This window comes from Rhinolophus ferrumequinum, chromosome 14 (assembly GCF_004115265.2).
Source record: "Rhinolophus ferrumequinum isolate MPI-CBG mRhiFer1 chromosome 14, mRhiFer1_v1.p, whole genome shotgun sequence".
Taxonomy (NCBI): Eukaryota; Metazoa; Chordata; class Mammalia; order Chiroptera; family Rhinolophidae; genus Rhinolophus; species Rhinolophus ferrumequinum.
Window position 1 is genome coordinate 45,186,560 of NC_046297.1, and position 20,872 is coordinate 45,207,431.

Consider the following 20,872-nt stretch of genomic DNA (forward strand, 5'->3'; position numbering starts at 1 on the left):
CCCAGCTTTGTTCTTCATCTTCAAGATTATTCAAGAATAATATCTTAATGTTTTGCACTTAGAAACAAATTGAGTATCAAATGATGATTTTGCATCAATACTCTTCTGGGTTTTGATTCAAATTACATTGATCAATTTGGGGAGAGCTGAAATCTCTTCCTAGAGTGAGGAGAATTCTATTATATTTCATAAATATGGTATATCTCTAAATGATATTTTAATAGATTTCAATGTAGAGTTTTTGTTTATTAGACGTATAAGTAGGAGTTTGATTTAAATTGATGTTAGTATACAGAAATAAACGTTATTTATTTGTATTAAATTAATCCTAACAACTTTTCCATACACTAGTTTGAATTTTGATTTACAATATTATGTTATCTGTGAATAAGGACGTTTTCCTCTTTCTTTCAAGTTGCTACACCTTACTTTTCTTTTTCTTAGTTAATTAATTCTTTGCCTAGGTCCTATAATAAAATACTGAGTGAAAGTGACATTGTTGACTAACAATTGGCATCTATATTTTGTTCCCCATTCCTTAGGAAAAGCTTTAATTATTTCCCCATTATATTAGTATTTGCTGTAATATTTTTGTGTTACTCTAAGAGATTCATAAAGGACTGTCTTATTCCTAGTTTGAAGAAAGTGTTTAATCATGAATGGATGTTGAATTGTATCGGTTTTGTTATGTACGTATGGATAGGACCATATAATATTTCTCTTCTAGTCTATTAATGTGGTAAATTGCATTGATTTTCAAATATTAGAATTATCTTGCATTCTTGTAATAAATTGCATTCCTGATGATGCATTATTATTTTATCTGTCTTTGAATTCAGTTTGCTCATATGTATAGAATTTTTTCATCTATATTCATGAGAAATAGAGGTTGTCTTTTATTTTCTCCTTTTTTGGTAACATTAGCTTTTGGTATCAGTGATCTACTGGCTTTATAAAAAGAATTAGGAAATGGCCTTCATTTTCCATTTGATGTCTTCTGTTTTCCTTGTAATATCTTTGTCAAGATTTGGTTTCAATGTTATGCTGACCTCATAAAAAGTGTTTGGAAGTATACCTTAATTTTCTATTATTTGAAAGAATGTGCATATTATTGGTATTACTCCTTCTTTAAGTGTTTAGAAGTAGTCACCTTTTAAGTCATCAGGGTTGGTGTACTTTATGTTTGTAGGTTTTAAATTAAAATTCAGTTTCTTTACTGGATTTGGAACTCTTCAGAATTTTATGCCTTCTTGTGTCACATTTGTTAAGTTGGATTGTTCTTGGAATATGAACATTTCTTCTAGTTTTTAAAAAATATTTGCATAAAATTTTTCATACTAACATCTTATTTAATATCTATTGGTGTATAGTGATGTCCTCTTTCCCCAAATATAGGTAGTTTGTTCTTCTCATTTTTATGTTCTTGGTCAGACTTGCTAATGATCTGTCAATTTTACTAATCTTTTCAAACAGTAAACTTTTTTGTTTGTTTACTTTCCAGGTTGTATGTTTGTTTCCTGTTCCCTAAATGTCTTTATTCTTATTATTTTTCTCTTTTACTTTCTTTACGATTGATTTGTTTCTCATTTACTCAGAAGGCTACTTAGTTAATATTTAATGTGGTGCTTTCATTTACCTGTATATTATTTAGGCATGTATTGTTAAATTTACAAACTCCTGGGATTTTCAAACTGTAGAGTGTTTTATTTTTTTAATATTGATTTAGCAGAATTATAATAATTTCCCTTTTGCCAGAGTATATACTCTGAATAATTTGGAATCTTTAAAATTAGTCATTTGCTTTATGTTGTTACATGTACTCAGTTTTGGTAAATGTTCTTGAAAACATGTTTGTTTTGTTGAGTACATGTTCTACAAATGTCAAGTTAGGCTTATTAATTTTATTGTTTATATCTCTTTTTGCTGATTTTTCATCTGATTATTCTATCAGTTATTGAGAGAGGTATGTTAAAATCTCTGTGTATGATTGTGGACTTACCTTTTAATTTTGTGACTGTTTGCTCTATATATTTTGACATTATGTTATTAGGGGTATGCAAATGTAGAGTTGTTGTAATTTTCCTAATAATTGTAGCATTACATAACATCTTTCTTTATATCTAGGAATGCTTTTTCCTTACGATCTGCTTTGTTTTATGTTACTATTGCTGTAGCTGCTTTTATTGGTGAACTTTTTTTGTATGGTATAGGTTTCTCAATCCTTTTACTTTCTGCCTCTCTCCTTGTATTGCAGGTTTGTCATCGAAAAGAATGTAAAGTTACTCTTAAATTCATTCTGACAAGATTTATATTTTATTGGGATAATTCATACATTTATGTTTTATGTAATTTCTTATTAATTTTGTTTAATATTTTACATAGTATTTAGTTTTGATTTATCCTTTTTTCTCCTTGCTTTCTTTTGAAATCCACAAAATTTGAATTACATGAACAAATCTTTAGTTACCAGTTATGTTTATGGCTTTGATATTGTGATTGATCCAAAGATACATGATTGATCCAAAGATACGTTATACTTAGTAGCAAGTAAAACTCTTATTCACAAACTTGCATGTGAAATATACTCTTCCCCGCCCCTTCTCCCCACCCCAAACCCCCGGCTCCCCAAACATCATATTTAATGTGACTCTTAGGTACCTTTATTCCCAGTCAAATATCAGTCATTATTACTTCTTCTTACTTACTCCCACCTCTCAACAGAGGTTCTGGGAGATTCTAAAAAAGGACAACATTAAGGAAAAACTCACTAATTTTTAATCCTTATAGAGCTTCCCTGACATGTCCAAGTGAACAATGGTTACTTGAAGCTAACTCTGCTAAAAACAATTTTTACTAATGCTGACTGCTTTGGTGCTTAGCATCCAGCCTTCCAAGGTGTATCATGGAGATACTATCCTGGAATCTTAAAATATCACTGGACTCTGGAGCAGTCCTAGAGGCTGGGTTACTATTATTAGACAAGGCTGTCTAACTATTATCTCCTTGCTAATTCTGAGGAATCTTGACCATTAATGGGGATTGTCTTCTCTTTCTACCTTCTCTATACTACTTTCCTCTATCATCGCATTTGTAAGCCTAGAGCATGGAAATTAAAGTAGCTACATCTCACTTTGCTTTCAGTCCTGAAACATAAAGTTTCCCTAATTCCCAGTAACACAAAAGTCTTGCTACTTCTCTAAAATGTGGGAGGGAAAATATAAGGCTAATAATACATAATTTACATTACAGTACACAATCATGCCATACTTAGTCTTTAACTTTGTACAATTTTTAAAAATCATACATAGGAAGGAGAATTGTAAAAACTGAAATTGCAAGCTTATGTGGAGTGCTATGGTAATTTAGAGGTGTGAGAGAATAATAGAAGCGTTTTAGCTAGACCTGAAAAGAATAAAGAGGATTTCAATAAACGGAGGTAAATACATAGTAAGTTTGGGAGGATAATGTGATAACATTTAAATAGTATCATGAAACTTTACACAAAGTGTTGAACACCAAGATAAGAATTTGGAGGTTTACCATTTTTAAATAGCATCTAAGGGTAGAAGTCTGAAAAAAATAGCACAATAACATCTTAACATGATGTATTATTTCTCCTTGATGTGCAACCTGAGTGGAAAAAATTCCTTTGAAGGGATGGGTGTCTTTTCATTATACCATGTAAATAAATGCCTATGTTTCTTATAAATAAATGAAACCTCAATATTTTGGAATTGGAGAAAGTTAAATGCAATAAATATTAAAGAAAGCAGCAAACTGCAGTGGATGAATTCGGCGTGGGAAATGGCTTTCCTCTAACTACTTGCATTTAGATTACAGGCAATGACCATAATGGTCTCTAACTGGTAAATGTCACAATATGTTAATAATTTTCTACCTCCTTCATCAAAATCCCTTTCAACAATTTTTAACCTCATAGCTTAGTCCAAAATATGTACATTATTTCCCACGATTTTTTGCTGCATACCTTGTGATCACTTCTGTATATGACAATTTTGTACTATCAATTATTTACTATAGATTGTACAAGTTTTTTTCCTCTATATTACTTTTGTTGTCTGCCTTTTTTTTTTCCTAGTTAAGAAGGATTGTTGTAACTTTCTTTATCTCTACTTTGGTTATTTTCATTGTCTTTATTTTTGGGTAATGAGATTCTTCATTATTGCTACTCAGTTTTCTTTTACTTTGTGATATAACAAGAGTTTTTGACATTTTTAAGTGTCATTAGTCTTTTTACTTTAAGTTTATCTTTATAACTTTCACTAGGACCATTATTTGCTATTACAGTATATTTTAATTTCAGTGTGCATATTGTCAAAAATTTTATCCAATGGTAAAACGGAGCTAGAGCCAAGTTTGTACTTCTCTTTCTTTCACATTCAGTAACATTGGTAGCTTGAAATTGGTTATATGGGAGTATTTACCAAATGAAAACTGGCAAATGTTATAAACTAAAGCTTCTTTTTCCCCAGAAAGATAGTTGTTAAACCTTTACCAGCACAGGACTGCCTTATATGATACACCAACATTAATTTAGGATTTAACAAAATTTAAATGTAAAAAGTTAAAATGTTAAATGGCTAGAAAACGTAAGTGATTATTTAATCAAGCTCTGTATGAAAGCAATGGGAGGAAACTCAAAGAAGAGTATCAATAGATTTTTAAAATATATAGTGAGTATGTAAAATCTATTTTAAATGAAAATGTAAGGTAAGTTTGGAACCGGATGATAAGAGTAAGTGTTGATCAAATGAATTAGAGTTTGGGTTAATTTTTTTTTAAATCCTAGTTTTATGTAGTTGATTCATTTTATCTTTAATTTATGAAAATATGTCCTGGATAAAATGTTATAATACTTATAATATTATTCGCATCTAGTATTTTTTCTAATTTCTGCAATTTTATACTTATGTTCTTATGAAATTTCTATACTGGCCAGAATAAAGTTGTTTATTTTCCCCCAAAATACTTTATATAATTTCACCAGTGTGTAGATAACTAATGGGACAGATCCAACTATGTAAAATAATAACAAACATGCTACTTCTCTTTGTTAAGTTCAGAATCATGTCTTTCAAATTTAAAAATTTTTAATTGAACATTAGGAACTAAGTTTCTATATATCTTGTAAACCTATTATTTTATTTGCCTGTAATTTATTATCTTTTGGCAAACAACTTAAGTGTGTCAGGATAAATATTTACATTTTCCCAGGTATAATGGCTTCTTGTACTACTCGGTTATTTTTGCTGCATGTTGGCTCATACATTCCTTTAAATTTCCAATGTATATTCAGATGGTAATTTACCTTTTCTTTTTTTTTAATTAAGGTTTATTGGGGTGACAATGGTTAGTAAAGTTACATAGGTTTCAAGTGTACAATTCTGTAATACATCATCTATATATCACATTGTGTTCACCACCCAGAATCAGTTCTCCTTCCATCACCATACATTTGATCCTGTTTACCCTCATCTACCACTCCCCTCCCCCTTGCCTTCTATTCTGCCATAAGAAAAGATGAAATAGTGCCATTTTTGACAACATGGATGGATCTTGAGATTATTATGCTAAGCGAAGTAAGTCAGACAGAAAAAGTCGAGAACCATATGATTTCACTGATATGTGGGATATAAAACTGAAAGCAACAAAGGAACAAGACAAGCAAACAAATGAAAACTGATAACCATAGACAATAGTTTAGTGGTTACCAGAGGGTAATTTACTCATCTTTTGATGTGAAAACAATTTATTAATATTTTGCTGTGTTTTAAAACTTTGTAAATATTTATACAAAGAAAAATCTAACTCATCTGTATTCTGCTAACTTACTTGTAATGATTTCATATATATAGATTTTATCAAGCAAAAATATTAAAATAACTTGTTCCCAATAGATTTTTAAAGTTTTCCTCTTCCAACAAGAAATTAATTTTAAAATGTACTTTTTCCAAAATTAGGGATTCCAAAATTAATGATGTTTTTATAGGATTCTTTTTATTTAAATTCATTAGTTGCTTCTTGTATGCTGAATTTCTGTGTGTTACAGTTATGTCTTACATTACCTGGTATGTTATACAACCATGTATTGATAACCATTGGTATCCAGGGCAGGTCTATTATTAATTTTGATTTTATGTACCTTCTCTTACTAATTTGTGCTTTTCTATTAGATTATAATTATTGAATCAAAGTTACTACGAAAATTTATAATTTGATTTTTTTTACTAATTCAGATATGATGTATCTTCTTTTCCAATCTTAATTGGAAAATATTTTAAAATATATTAGTCTACTGAACTTTTATATTTTTAAAAATTATCTTCTTAAATAGTATTAGGAAGTAATTACAAAAAGCCTCAGTAATGGCAAACTAAAGTTTCAGATCTACTGAGGAAGGCTACTATTAATACTTTCGACCAAGATGGAGTAAGAGGGAATGGACTTCTTACCTCAAACAGCAAAAATGGACAAATAAATGAAATAATTGTTTCAATAACACTGGATATCAGGCAACTAAGGACAGAAACTACTAAGACAAGGGAAACAAATGAGTTGAACCCTATCATTGCTCTTGCCTACCACTGTTTCATGCAAACAGCATAGGGGGAGAGAACCCAGATAAAGCCTATGTGGAATCCTTGAGTTAAGGAGATACAGCTGAGAGTTCAGGGAAACTAAAGTGACTAGAATTCACATGTATACTACTGGAAAGAGTATACAGAGAGAACACTGCAAAGATCTGTGGAGGATCCCTCTCAAGTGTTTAGCTGAGTATTGATCATTGCCTGAATATAGGAGTCTACCCAAGTCTGATGAACCAACTATCCAAAAGGGTTGGAACCTAATAATAGTGATTTTTTTTTTCAGTGATACTGGGAAATATCACGTTTCTAGGGATATTGTGTCGAGTGCACAGAAGTGTCTGACCTCAGTAGTGGAGAATAATCAGCCCTTTTCTGAACATAGTATCACATTAAAACGTCTTAAAAGCAAGACCTGAAAGGGTCAAATGTTTCTAAGTAAGACAACTACATGCAGAAGAAATCTCAAGAATACTTACAGATATACAGAAATATTCCATACATCAATGTACAATTCACAATGGCTTGTATCTATTAAAAGAATACCAGGCATGCAAAAAGGAAAAAAAAATTACCTTTAAAAAGTGTATAAATCAATCAAAACTAAACAAGAACTGGTACAGATATTATAATTAGTACACAAGGGAATTAAAGTTATAGAAGTATATTCTGTATGTTCAAAATGGTAAGTAGAGACACGGAAGATAAAAATGGATCTAAATCAAACATTTAGAAATGCAATCTACAACATCTGAAGTGAAAACATACCGGATGGGATTAACAACATTAAATATTGCAGCAAAAAACATTAGTGAACTTGAAGATACAGCAATAGAAACTATCAAAAATAAAGCATAAATAGAAAAGAGAATTAAAAAACACAACAGAAGGAAATGCTCTCCAATTTATTTTGAGGCCAATATTATCCTGATACCAAAGCCTGACAAACAGATCACAATGAAAGAAAACTGCAGACCAATATCCATCATGACGATAAACACAGAAATCCTCAACAAAATATGAGTAAATTGAATCCATCAATATGTAAAAAGGACACCATTAAGAAGGTGATAAGATGAGCCATAGATTAGGAGGAAATATTTGCAAATCATATATTTGACAGAAGACTTGTACCTACAGTATATAAAGAATGCTTAAAACTCAACAATAAGAAGACAAATAATGCAATCAAAATGTGAGCAAAAATTTGAATAATTATTTCACTGAAAAAGATATACGGATGGCAAATAAGTACATGAAAGGATGCCCAACATCGTTAGTCGTTGGTGAAATGCAAATTATAGTCATAGTGAGATTATCACTTCACATCTACTATAATGAATATAATAAAGAAAAAAAGACAGACAATAACAAATTTTGGCAAGGATATTGAGAAGTTGGAACCCTCATATATTTGCCAATGAAAATGTGAAATTGTATAGCCCTTTGGAAGACAGTTTGGTGGTTTGTTAAAAATTAGAACTAAGTTTACCACAGGAGCCAGTAATTCACTCATAGGTATATACCCATGTAAAATGAAAGTGAATATCCACTCAAAGACTTGTACATGAATGTTTACAGCATCATTATTCATAATAGTTCAATGTGGATATAGTCCAAATATCCATCAACTGGCAAATGGATCATAAAAATGTGATATTCGTACAGTAGATTACTACAAATAAAAGGGAACAAAGTTTTACAACGTGGTTGAACCTCAGGAATATTATGCCACAAAGGGCCAGATTCAAAAGCCGCATGTTGTGTGATTCCACTTATATATCATACAGAAAAAATAAATCTCTAGAGATGGTAGATTAATAGGTGTCTGGTGGAGGGTAGGAGTGGAGAGTCACTGCAGGTTGATGTACAGAATCTTTTTGAAATGATGGTAATGTTCTAAAATTGGATTGTGGTGACGTTTACACAATTCTTAAAATTTACTAAAAATTACTGAATTGTACACTCAAATTTGTTATAAATTATATTCAATTAAAATACAGTGATAAAACTATGGAAGAGATATAACCTCAATTACAGAGATTTTAATACTCCTCTCTTAAATGATCATAGAACAAGTATACAGAAAATCAATAATACTGTAGAAGATTTGGAACAATACTATCAACCAACTTGACCTAATTAACATTTATAAAGCATTACACGCAACAACAACAAAATATACATTCTTTACAAGTGCATTCAGAACATTTACCAAGGCAGACCATTTCCTGGCTAAATAATCTCATTAAATTTAAAAGTATTCAAGTAATACAAAGTCTGTTATCTAAGCACAGTAGAATTAAATTAGAAATCAATAACAAAATCTTCAAGTAGGTAGAAACTAAATAACACACTTCTAAATAACCATGAGTCAAAGAAGTTAAAAGGGAAATTAAAATTTATTTTGAACTGAATGAAATGAAAACACAACATATCAAAATTCATGGGATGCAACCAAAACAGAACTTAGAAGGAAATTAATAACAGTGAACACATGTATTTAAAAAAGTCTCAAATCAATGACCTATTTTCAACTTAACAAAATATAAAAAAGAGAGCAAATTTAATCTAAATTAAATAAAAGAAAGGGAGTAATAAAAGTCAGAACAGAAATCAATGAAATAAAAACAGAAACGCAATCAAGAAAACTATTGAAACCAAAAATTGGTTTCAATAAAATTGATAACTTTCAGGAATAATGATCAGTAAATAAAGAGAGAAGACAGGAATTACCAATATCAGGAAATGGACAGCTGATATCACTACAGACTCTATAAATATAAAAAGGATAGTAAGGGACAATTATGAATAAGTTTATGCTGATATATTTCACAACTTAGATGAAATAGAAAATTGCCTTGAAAGACAGAAACTAGAGGCTCACTAAAGAAGAAATAACTGTAATAGCCATATATATATACATTATACATATATAGATACATATATCTATATGTATACATATAGATAGATACATATGTAGATGCATAGATGTATGTAGATACATATGTATCTATATATGTAAGAAATTGAATGTGTGGTTAAAAACTTCCCCATAAATACAAGATCCAGGTGACTTCACCAATGAAGCTACCAAACAGTTAAGGAAGATATAATAACTACAATGATGATTATACACTCTTCCAGAAAATTGTAAAGTTGGGAATATTTCCCAAGTCATTTGATGACACAAATATTATCCTGATACCACCACCTGACAAAGATAGTAAAAGAAAGAAATCTATAGACCTTATAAAAATTTTAGCCAATTTAGCAAATTGGATTTAGAATGATTTACCAAATTGAACCCTACAGTATAGAAAGGGTAATATAGTGTAACCAATTGGGGTTTTTCCCAGGAATGCAATGTTTAACTTTTGAAAATTAATATAATGTTATGCACCATATTAAATTAAAATGGGAAAACAAATCATTATCTCAAGAGATTCAGAAAAAGCATTTGGCAAAATCCAGGTAAATCTAAATGAACTCTGAATGAACAAAATGATATTCTATGCATACAAACAAATGTGTAGAATTAATTCTTTTTTTTCTAACAGTGTCCTATCATAATTCCGTGCGCTCTGTTTTTTACTTTTCATCTCTATTCTTTAATGGTTACTATTGAAATTATAACATGTACACTTAGCAAGGTAACATTAAATCTGCACCTTTTTTTCCAAGCCATGCAATATAAAAAATTTTAAATCTGACTCATACCCTCACCCCTATCATTTAACATATTCCTACTAGAATTTTACCTCTCCCTCCAAATTGGTAATTATTATAATTATTGTCATTTTGTTCATTCCTGATGGAATGTTTAGCTATACGAGTATATAAAATTCTAGAATGACTTTTATTTTCTCTCAGCACGCTGACCATGTTATTCTAATATCTGGTTTCCAACTTTGCAAAAAAGTCTCCATTTAAATTTTATTTCGTTTGTTAACAGTTGTTATGAGTTGAATTGTGCACTCCCCTTTCCTTCTCCCCCCAAAAATGTGTTAGTTTGGTACAAAAGTAATTGCTGTTTAAAAGTTTAAAAATAACTGCAAAAACCACATTTACTTTTGCACCAACCTAATATATTGAAGTCCTAAAGCCCAGTGCCTTGGGATGTGACCTTATTTGGAAATAGAATCTTTTCAGAGGTAATCAGGTTTTCATTTTTGAGATCATTAGGGTAGGCCTTAATCAAGTATCACTGGTGTCCTTATATAAAGTGGAAATTTGGACACAGATGGACACAGAGGGAACACAATATGAAGACATTCAGGGAGAAGATAGCTGACTGGAGTGATGCATCTCCAAGTGAAAGAAGGCCAAGCATTGCTGACAAACACCAGAAGCTAGGAGAGACAAGGAAGGATTCTATCCTAGAGTCATCAAAAAGAGTATGGTACTTTTGACACCCTAAGTTTGGACATCTGCCTTCCAGAATGTGAGACAATAACTTTATGTTGTTCTAACGTACCCAGTATTTGGTGCTTAATTAATTACAGTAGCCCGAGGAAACTAATACAGCAGTGTTTTGTGGTTTGGGGCATACGTGTTTTACACATTTTTTGTTACATGTAATTCTAGATATTTCAATGTGTTTAGATATTCTTGTAAGTGATAGTGGTTTTGAAATTAATTTTCCAATTATTCATTGCTGTTCTCTAAGAAATAAAATCCCTTTTTGTGTGTTGACTCTGTAGCCTGTAATTTGCTAAATTCACTTGTTAGTCCTAAGTTTTTTATAGTTTCCCTAAGATTTTAAATTTCATGGTCTTGTTACTTCTTGTTTTCTAACCTGTATACCTTTCATTTACTTTCCTTGTTGTATTTTCTGTCATGCAGGTAAAGTGTTGAACAGAAGGGATTGGAGTAGACAACCTTGGCTTATTCTTTGTCTTAGGGGAAATGCATTCTATATTTCATAATTAAGTGTATTACTAGCCGTAAGTTTTTTGTAGATGCCCTTTATAAATTTGAGGATTTTATCATAGATGGGTATTTTTCAAACTTTTTCAAATGATTTTTTTCATCTATTGAAATAATTTTAAACTTGCCTGCATAAGTGAAATTACTCCATTATACATAAAGTAAAACTAGAGAGAAAAATCAAATTTACCACCAGTGAAAGACATTTCTATACAATTCTTTCTCAATCATTGCTAGGTCAAGCAAACAAAACTTTAGGGAAGACACAGAAGAATCAAACTACACAATTAACAAGTTTAATCTCACAGTCAAATAAACAACTTTACTATCAATTCATAATCCTTTGTTATATCCATGAAACATTTGTCAGAATTATTAATATATTATTCAATAATTTATTTTTTGACAAATTTCAAATAATTGACATAATATAGGCTATTTCTTCGACTAGTGTGTTACTATATCAATTTTTTAAAAAAGGTAAGTTACACTCATGTATTTTAAAATTTTAAAAAGATACTTCTACTCTAATGAACATTTTTTTAAAGATCTGTTATTTCTGCAATTGTCATGCATTATTCATTCAGTGATATCTTAGATTTAATGATGTGTGGCAAATATAAACTCAAGAAAAAATAAAAAATCTAGGACTGAACTTCAATGAATATATTACATGTAAATGTTTGAGTTATGCAAAGAAGACTTAGAGGGGGAATGCTTATGTTAATAAAGATAAAAGGCTGAAAATTATGGTATACTCATCCAGTTTAAAAGTTTAGGAAAACAATAGTGAAATAAATTCAAAGTAGAAGGAAAGAAATCATAAAAATAAGAGCAGAAATCAATAAAATGAGAAATAAATTTCTAAATGATACGATTATGGAGCCAAAAAGTCAATCCTTTGAAACGAATAGCAAAATAAACCTTTAGGGAAATTTATTAAGGGATTAAAAAGAAGGTACAGTATTCAAGTGGAGACATAATCAATACATCAGAAAATAAATACATAAGATAAAATTCTGATTATTGTAGTAAACCTTCAAAAATTTAGAAAAAGTGAAAAATCCTTATAAAATATAACTTAATAAACCTCGAATCAACAAGTCATTCTACACATACTGAAAATTGGAATAAGTAATTGAAAGTATTCCCACAAAAGAAACATCAGACCATGGTAGTTTGGGATGGGTTCCATCAAAATTTCAAAGGACAGATAGTTTTATAATCTTACACAAATTCTCCCAGAGAATTTAAAAAAAGATGAATTCTCAATAATTTGTTGGGTCAGTGTAACCTTGATTTTAAGAAAGGGAACTGAATAGGCCAGAATCACTTGTAAATAAAAATGCGAAATCTGATGAAATATCACTGAATTTGCTGAGACATTTTATCATAAATACGTGTTAAGAGACCTTCCTCAACTTCATAAAATGTAACTTCAGCAGATATAATTTTTAATGGGGAAACATTGGAAACATTCTGTTTAAAATCATAATTTAACAAGAAATCTAAATTTTCTCTGCTTATTTCCAGCATTGTGCTTTTAAGTATAGAAAGACAAGAAAAAGAAAACAGGCATTAAGATTGGTAAGAAAGATTGTCTACATAGAAAAATCCAAATTAAATTACCATAAATTTATTAGAAGTAAAAGAAAAGAGAGAGAAAGAGACAGACTTTAACAAGGTGGTAGGTTAACATTATTTTACAATAAAATTGTATTTCTGTATATGAGAAATTCGGTTAGAAAACATAGTTTTAACAGTATTTCTTGTAGCAATGACAATTATAAAATACAAAGGATAAATCCAACAAATGTGGAAAATTTGGCCAAAATTAAAATTTTCTAGTAACTTAACTGGTAAGCAATGCTATAAGACATGCAAAATTTCTCTAAATTGGTGTATTGATTCAAAACAGTTAAAATCAAAATCCTGATAGGATGTTTATATGCAATTTGATAATCTAATCTAAAATTGATATGGAAGAGCAAAGGGGAAAGATCCAAGATATGAAGAATTTGCTTTACAATATGTAATGTTGTAATAACAAAAACCATGAGTTATTGGTTTATGGATAGACAGCCTGTGCAAGGAAAAAAAATAGAGTACCAGACAGATGCTAGCAGATAGGATACATTCATTTATCACAGAAGTGACATTACAGATCATTGGGGGAAGGTAGAAATATTTAATGAAGAATGCTGAGATGTGTTGTCCATATGGAAAAAGGGGAGTTGAATCGTTTCTTATACCATATATAAACTCATTTTCAAGATGGATGAGGATGTAAATGCTAAAAGCAAAATTTAAACTTTCAATAGAAAGTATAAGAGACTATCTCTCTGATCATAAGCTCAGGAAAAATTTCTTAAACAAGACACTGAAAATACTCCTTTGAAAAAGAAGATCAGTACATTCAATGACATTAAAGTTAAGTTCCTGAATTCATCAGAATATGAAGTAGCTAGATACAAATAGAAAATAATTGCAACATACTTAACCTCTATAGAATTAATAGCAAAATAGATAAAGACTTCCATCCAGAGAGTAATCAATGAGATTTGGAAAGAAGAAACATTTACAAACCACACATAACCCCAACCCCCACGCGTGCAAACACACACACACACACAGACACACACACGACCACTCACAAAGTCTGATAAAATGAACTTCATTTTTTGCTGGTGTCATTATTATTTTACATCAGAGGCAGATCTGATTCTTGACCAATACCAAAAGCATGTAATCTTTATGCTCTGTAGTGTACCTGGCATATTAAACTAATCATTACCCTGTTCCTGAGTATTTGCAAGGTAAGTAATAATTCTTAAATCTTTCATTAGCTTCATCTGTTATCCCTTCTCTCTTCTCCCGTCTGTTTAGAGTACATGTCCTAATTCTAGAAACTTTTGTACTATGCCCAGTCTGTTGGGATGTTGTCAGATAATTGTAGTTTCTGTATCAATTGGGGCTATAAAAGCCTCAGATTTGATTTGGACTAAAGTTTTATGATAAAAGGATTTAGAAGGAAAACAGTGCATTCACTCATTGGGACCACATGATCAAATCAGACAGGTTTCTTCTACCTATTAAAAGGAGAAAAATAAGAATGTAGTTCCTGACAAAAAAAGACTTTCCCTTTCCCAACGGAGCAGAGATTAAAACAATAAAAATAGAAAAAAGTGTATAGGAAAACTAACTCTGGGTGGTGAACATGCAATGCAATATATAGATGATGTATTACAGAACTGTACACTTGAAGCCTATACAATTTTACTAACCAATGTCACCCCAATAACTTTAATAAATTTAAAAAAAGAAAAAAGTGTATAGGGTATTTTTAATATCGGAGGGCATTCCTAGAACATTTCAATATTGCTACTTTAGATACACGTGTGAGCTCTGTTTCATAAACCTATAGGAAAGCATTTATTTTCTGATAACTGAGTTTAGTCTGTTTAATGAGTAATATATAGTGTAAGTAGACAAAACTAGTGATTTTTTGAAATAGCAACATTTCATTTATTAAGGAAGGGAAAATGCTTTAATACAATTAGGATTCTATTGTATAGTGTGCCTATTGCTGAAACACATGTAGAGAAAAGATATTAAAAAACAAAGTATAACATTTTTATTTATATATGTGATATATTTCCTAATTAAGTGCGAAGATATAATCTGCTTTAGCCATCAAAGTTCTGCTTCATTCAGTTCAATGCTGTTTTTGCCAAAGCATGATTAACATTCTAAATTTTTTCTTACAGATTTGTTTTGCAATAAAAACACACACATGGACCTCTTGAATTATAATAATATTTACTGTTCTGTTTTAGGCTATTTCTTAGAAAACAACACAATTCAAAATTTAGATGTATTTGTCAGTTTGTGGATGATTTATTTCTCATTTTCTTCTCAAAGTAATAGAGAAACAGCTAAACTAATAGTAAAAGAACGTTCAAGATATCTTAAATTATGTTTCTCTCCAGGAATATAAAAAATAAATAATTGGGTATACTTAGTCATTGAATTTATTAGTTATGTAAATTAGAAAAAGACATGTGAATGTTTTTGAAATAACATGTTTGTGTTTTGAAATTTACCTAGACTTAAGTACCTTGGTCTAAAAGCATCTAAAACTGACTTGACTTAGCTTTTTGTCCAGTAGATTTTTATCAATCAGCATGAAATCACTTATATGTATTATTTAGTATTTAATATTATTTCAAGTTTTAAGCCACTTAAAAACTTTATCATTATACATTTCAAGAATAATATCCCTACTTCATGAAATATGTGTGAAAATGTTTTTGTGAGCTCATGACTTTCCATCTCTATATTTCTTACTCCTTTCAAAATCCTTTCATTTGTTTTTCAGATTTGTGAGGGTTTTTTTTCTCCTTAGGAATCAGCAATTTTAATTATTGTGTTGTTTGTTTCTTAGGGTCAAAGAGAATAAGTGATAGTGAAGTCTCTGACTATGATTGTGATGATGGAATTGGTGTAGTATCAGGTAAGAATTTCTGGATTATTTTATAGTACCAAGAAGGATGTGTAATTCATCATTATTTACCAATAGATAAATATATAGATAGATAAATAAAATGAGAAACTAATAACTTGCCCCCTTATGTTGGATTCTTAGATTGAGTGTTCCTATTGAATGATGTTGGCTAAGTGAATATAAGTTTTCTATTTTAACCTACTAAATAATGATTTCACTATCAATTTGAGGCATAATATTGTATAATTGAAACCTACTGCACTAACAGTGTGAAAAAAAATCCTTTTGACATCACTATCCTACCCAAAATGTCAAATATTTGAATGAGCTTTTTAAAAATTTTTTTTCATTGTTATTGTATTGATTAAGTATCAAGTACTGCTACATTTTGAAATTATGGTATTATCGTTTAAAATATTTGCTAATTTATGATTATAAATTACCTGATGATTTAAAATTTAGGTAAGTAGCCATTTTTAAAAATAAATTCTGAAAAAAAGGTATATATATATATATATCTATATACACATAATACTTTTAATATAAAAAATGTTTTTCTTCTTGAAAATTAATTAGCCTAACAAGTTTCAAGTGTATGACTAATTTTACCTTGAACAAAATATGTTCTGTTGTATGTAAAACATGCTACAGCTGCATCGATGATTGATAAGAATTTTTGTTTGACAATTTTTGTTAGAGTGGATCAATTAGCATGCTATAGGGTACTACTTTTTAAAAACTCAGTGACTATCTTTTAGCCTTTCTTTTTTTGTGCTAAGGGTGAACAATGTATTAATATACTAAGACTGCAAAAAATAATTTTCATGTTTTATGGTTTATGAATTAAACCTCAATAAAGTGGTTTTGAAAAATATTTTCCATAGTCTTTTACTTGGGGATCACTACAATTTTTTTTTGCTATTTGTATTCTTTTCCTTTGATAATTGACTTTTCCACTTTTTCTCTTTACTAAATGTCTAGTGACATCAGGTTTTCTTTATCCAAAATATTTTCCTTCAGGTCATTAAAGTTCGTCATCTTTATGCTATTTCTGGCACCTCTAAATTCTTTCATCTTTAAAGGATGGCAAAAATATGATCATTTTATTATTTTTCCATTCTTTTAAAGGAATTGTATATTTTGAAAAAACTTCATAGGAATCTTTCATTATTTGGGTTAATACAGCCTGCTGGAATTTTTTTTTTTCTACTACAGAATAGTATTTAGAAAGACTGTAATTCAAAATGTTTATCCTGAGCTCATTGTTTTTCAACATCATGACAGATCATTCTTTCTTGTTTCAACATTATTTTTTTTGCCTATGTAGAGACTGTATAGTGAATCATTTAATAATCCATTGAGGAGAAAAGACTGTTGTGTAATATTCTGTATTTTGCTATTTTGAAATGTAGTGTTATTTTGCAACATAATTTTTTCATCATATACTACTATACTTTAATAATATATTTGAAAGATAACATTTCAGAAATTACAATACCATAATCCTGATTTTGATCATAGAAAGTATACGGAGAGAGAAGACTTCAAATTTTGGGATTCTGTCACTATTAGAAATTTGAAACCATCTCTATATTCTTTCTATGAATATCAAATCAGGATTATGGTGTTGTAGTTTCTGAAATGTTATCTTTTCATAGGCTCAAAATTTTATTAAATGATGCACCAATTACACTTACGTAAGTATCATATCTAAGCCTTAAACATATGTTGATTCTGCTATTAATTTTTTTACATTTTCTTTTATGTCCTTTTTGTTTAAAGCTCCACCATTAAAACTAGTTTCAATAGAGAATAAATTCTTCAATCAGTAGCTTATCAAATAATGACTACAGGATCAAGTAAATAATTCTGTATTCTCTGTGCAATTGTTCTTAAGGCATTTCAAATGCAAATTACATATGTACATTACACAATACCACCTATCCTCCTCCCAGATGTTAACTAGCATTTTAAGGAAATAGTAAAAGTCAGTATACCTGCAAATCTGTTAATACTTTGTTGCCCATATGCAGAGATTTGTTGCCAATTGCAGACTGCATATCTGTCAAATTTACAGTATCAGTTATAACCATTCATAACCCCTTTTTAACCTAATATGTCAGTCTTTCCTCGAAAGTGAACAGTTTTGGCTGCTTTATTCAATTTGTCCAAGTTTGCAAAGCAGATGTCTTGAAAATTAACTATTCTAGAAGTAATATTTTCCGTATACTCTTTATTTTATTTATTCTGATTAACTTGTCAGAGGTAATTTTGACATTTGCATTGCTAATATTATTCTTCAACATAAATTGAAATTTTGATTGATACTGACATTTAAGTTTCTCAGGGAAACATTTCCAGCCATGGATTTTTGCTGTCCGCCCTCCACCCCCCACCAAGGTATACTGAGTAAGGGAAATGGGAATACCCCCCACCATGGTATACTGAGTAAAGGAATTGGGACTAGTTATAAATCAACTATTCTTTGAACCAGTTGATTTACCCTACAACGTGAATAAATGGAATACATATATAATATTAATCAAATCCATGTAAAATTTTAGTAGCAGTTACCAGTCTGACCTAAAACAATATACAAATGTAAAAACTTATTTTCCATTGGAAAGGTACAGAGATGTTTTGATAATTAGCTCTTTGATAAAAGTCACTTATAATCTTCTGATTTCCTAAGTCAATTATTTCTTTCCATTGCTAATTTTTTAATCACTTACGAGTAGCGTTTTACATTATTACATGAATATTGTCTTAAAACTATTTCTTTTTAATCATCACGTGACCGCATTATTTATATTTTCTTGTAGTAACTCTTCCTCCTTTTCTCAATAGTCTCGCTTAAACTCCATAGTCAAATCTATTTTCTCTGTATACATATTCTATATATACTATAAATGACGCTTAAATTTTTATCAACAGACCTAATGCCTTTCCCAAGATTCTTTCCCACATACGTAATTGTTTGCCTGCCTGTACGCCTGAAATACTATTATCTCCCCGTCTCCAACCTGGTAAACCTTGTAATATGCCTCTTCGACATTGTGGCATACTCTTAACTTCCTGATGGACTTATCAAAAGTTAAGACTCATTTATTTCTTCCTTTTTTTCCCCTCCTGTATGTAATTATAAAATGTTAAAATGTTATTGATTCATATTAGTGTGTCCTAGGGTGGTTCTCTATCTACACTCACTCCCCTAATGATCTCCTCTATTTCAAGTCCTATGTTTTTAAATACCTTCTGTTTGCTAAAACTCCCAAATGTCCAGTCAACACCACTTATTTGTATTCTAATTTTTATTTTCTACTGTCCACTTGACATCTCTACTTGGAAATGTGCTCAATTATCTTCAACCTAATATGTCCAAAATTAAACTCCTGATCTTTCCCACCAAACCATGTCTTTTGATGGCAACTCCATTCTTTTATTAACTTGAATTAAAATTTTAGATTTGTTCTTGTCCCTTTCTCCTCTTCTTATGTCCAACATCTAACCTTTCACAAAATCATCCTGATGGCTCTAACCTATAAAATATATGCAGAATCTAACTGCTTTCCATCATCTCCATTACTGTTATCCTGATTCAAACCACTGTTACCTCTTGCCCGATTTATTGTCCTGTCTCCTTTCAGTCTGTTTTCAGCATAGCAATCAAAGTCATCCTGTTTAAGGGAAAGATAGATCATGTCCAATTTCTGCTGAAAATCCTCTGATGGGTTAAAATCACTCAGATTAAAAGCCCAAAATCTTTACAATAAAATACAAGGCCCTGCATCATCTTCCTCCTTCCCCCAAATTTCTGATTTCCTCTCTGCATCACTTGCTCCACTCCAAGCACCCTTTCTCATTGCTGTTCTGTGAACCTGTCCCATCCACTCCTATTTTGGGACCTTTCTACTTGTCTTTGCACTCTCCTCTCTGTTTATCCAATTGGCAAAACAACTCACTCCTTCAAATCTTTCTGAAGTGTCAACATCTCAGTGATATATATATATATATATATATTTATCTCCTGACCACCCTATATAAGATAACAAAACGCCCCCCTATTCTGATATTTTTTTTATCTCCCTTTGCCCTGTTATATTTTCCTCATAGCACCTAATCGCATTCAAATATACATGATGATATATGGAGCTTTTAATTGTCTCTGTCACTCTTCAACTAAAATTTAAGCTCCACAAAGGCAAGGCTTTTTGTTTTGCTCACTGTAGCACATAAAATAACATCTGAATGCATATACACTCATAAATATTTGTTGAATGAATGAATATATTGATTATTTCTGTGTAGTTTGTTGCCATTAATAAGTGTCATATTCCAAAGTTGTATCACTAGCTACATGTGGCTATTAAATTAAAATTGATTTAAAATAAATACATTAAAAAATTTAGTTCTTTATACAGACTTCAAGTGATCAATAGTCATATATGTCCAGTGGCTACTGATAAAAGTGAACTGGCATCTTAAGATGTTTAACCATAGAGCTAGGAGGACTATGGGTGGAGCTGGGCCCCTTGTTGATTCTCTGGTCCTGACTTCCTGTTGGACTTTGTGGTAACTAGTGGGGGAGGGATGTGGATATATAGAATAGCCATCTTGTAACCGGGGCTATTCTTCTTCACATGGGCAGCCGGTTGGAGCCCAGCACTGGAGGTGTGCTTTTCTGCACTGCAGGGGTGGTTTTTGTTTCTTTTTTCTTTTCCCGAATAAACTGCTCTTTTGGTGGATTTTCAGGAGAGTTATTTTTGCCAGTCGACACTATCGTATTGGACATTTCTATCATTTCAGAGAGTTCTGTTGGACAATGCAGTTCTAA

The 20,872-nt window shown here is 30.5% G+C and overlaps 1 protein-coding gene across 50 annotated transcripts in view; it reads left to right on the forward strand.

The window, feature by feature from the left end:
• RIMS2 (regulating synaptic membrane exocytosis 2) overlaps positions 1-20,872 on the forward strand; it is a 605,364-nt gene that overhangs the window by 361,509 nt on the left and 222,983 nt on the right. For all 50 annotated transcript variants that reach the window (XM_033125943.1, XM_033125918.1, XM_033125937.1 and 47 more), the window contains one exon: positions 15,979-16,047. In XM_033125943.1, the coding sequence (XP_032981834.1) occupies positions 15,979-16,047 (69 nt within the window). The remainder of the gene's footprint in view (positions 1-15,978; positions 16,048-20,872) is intronic.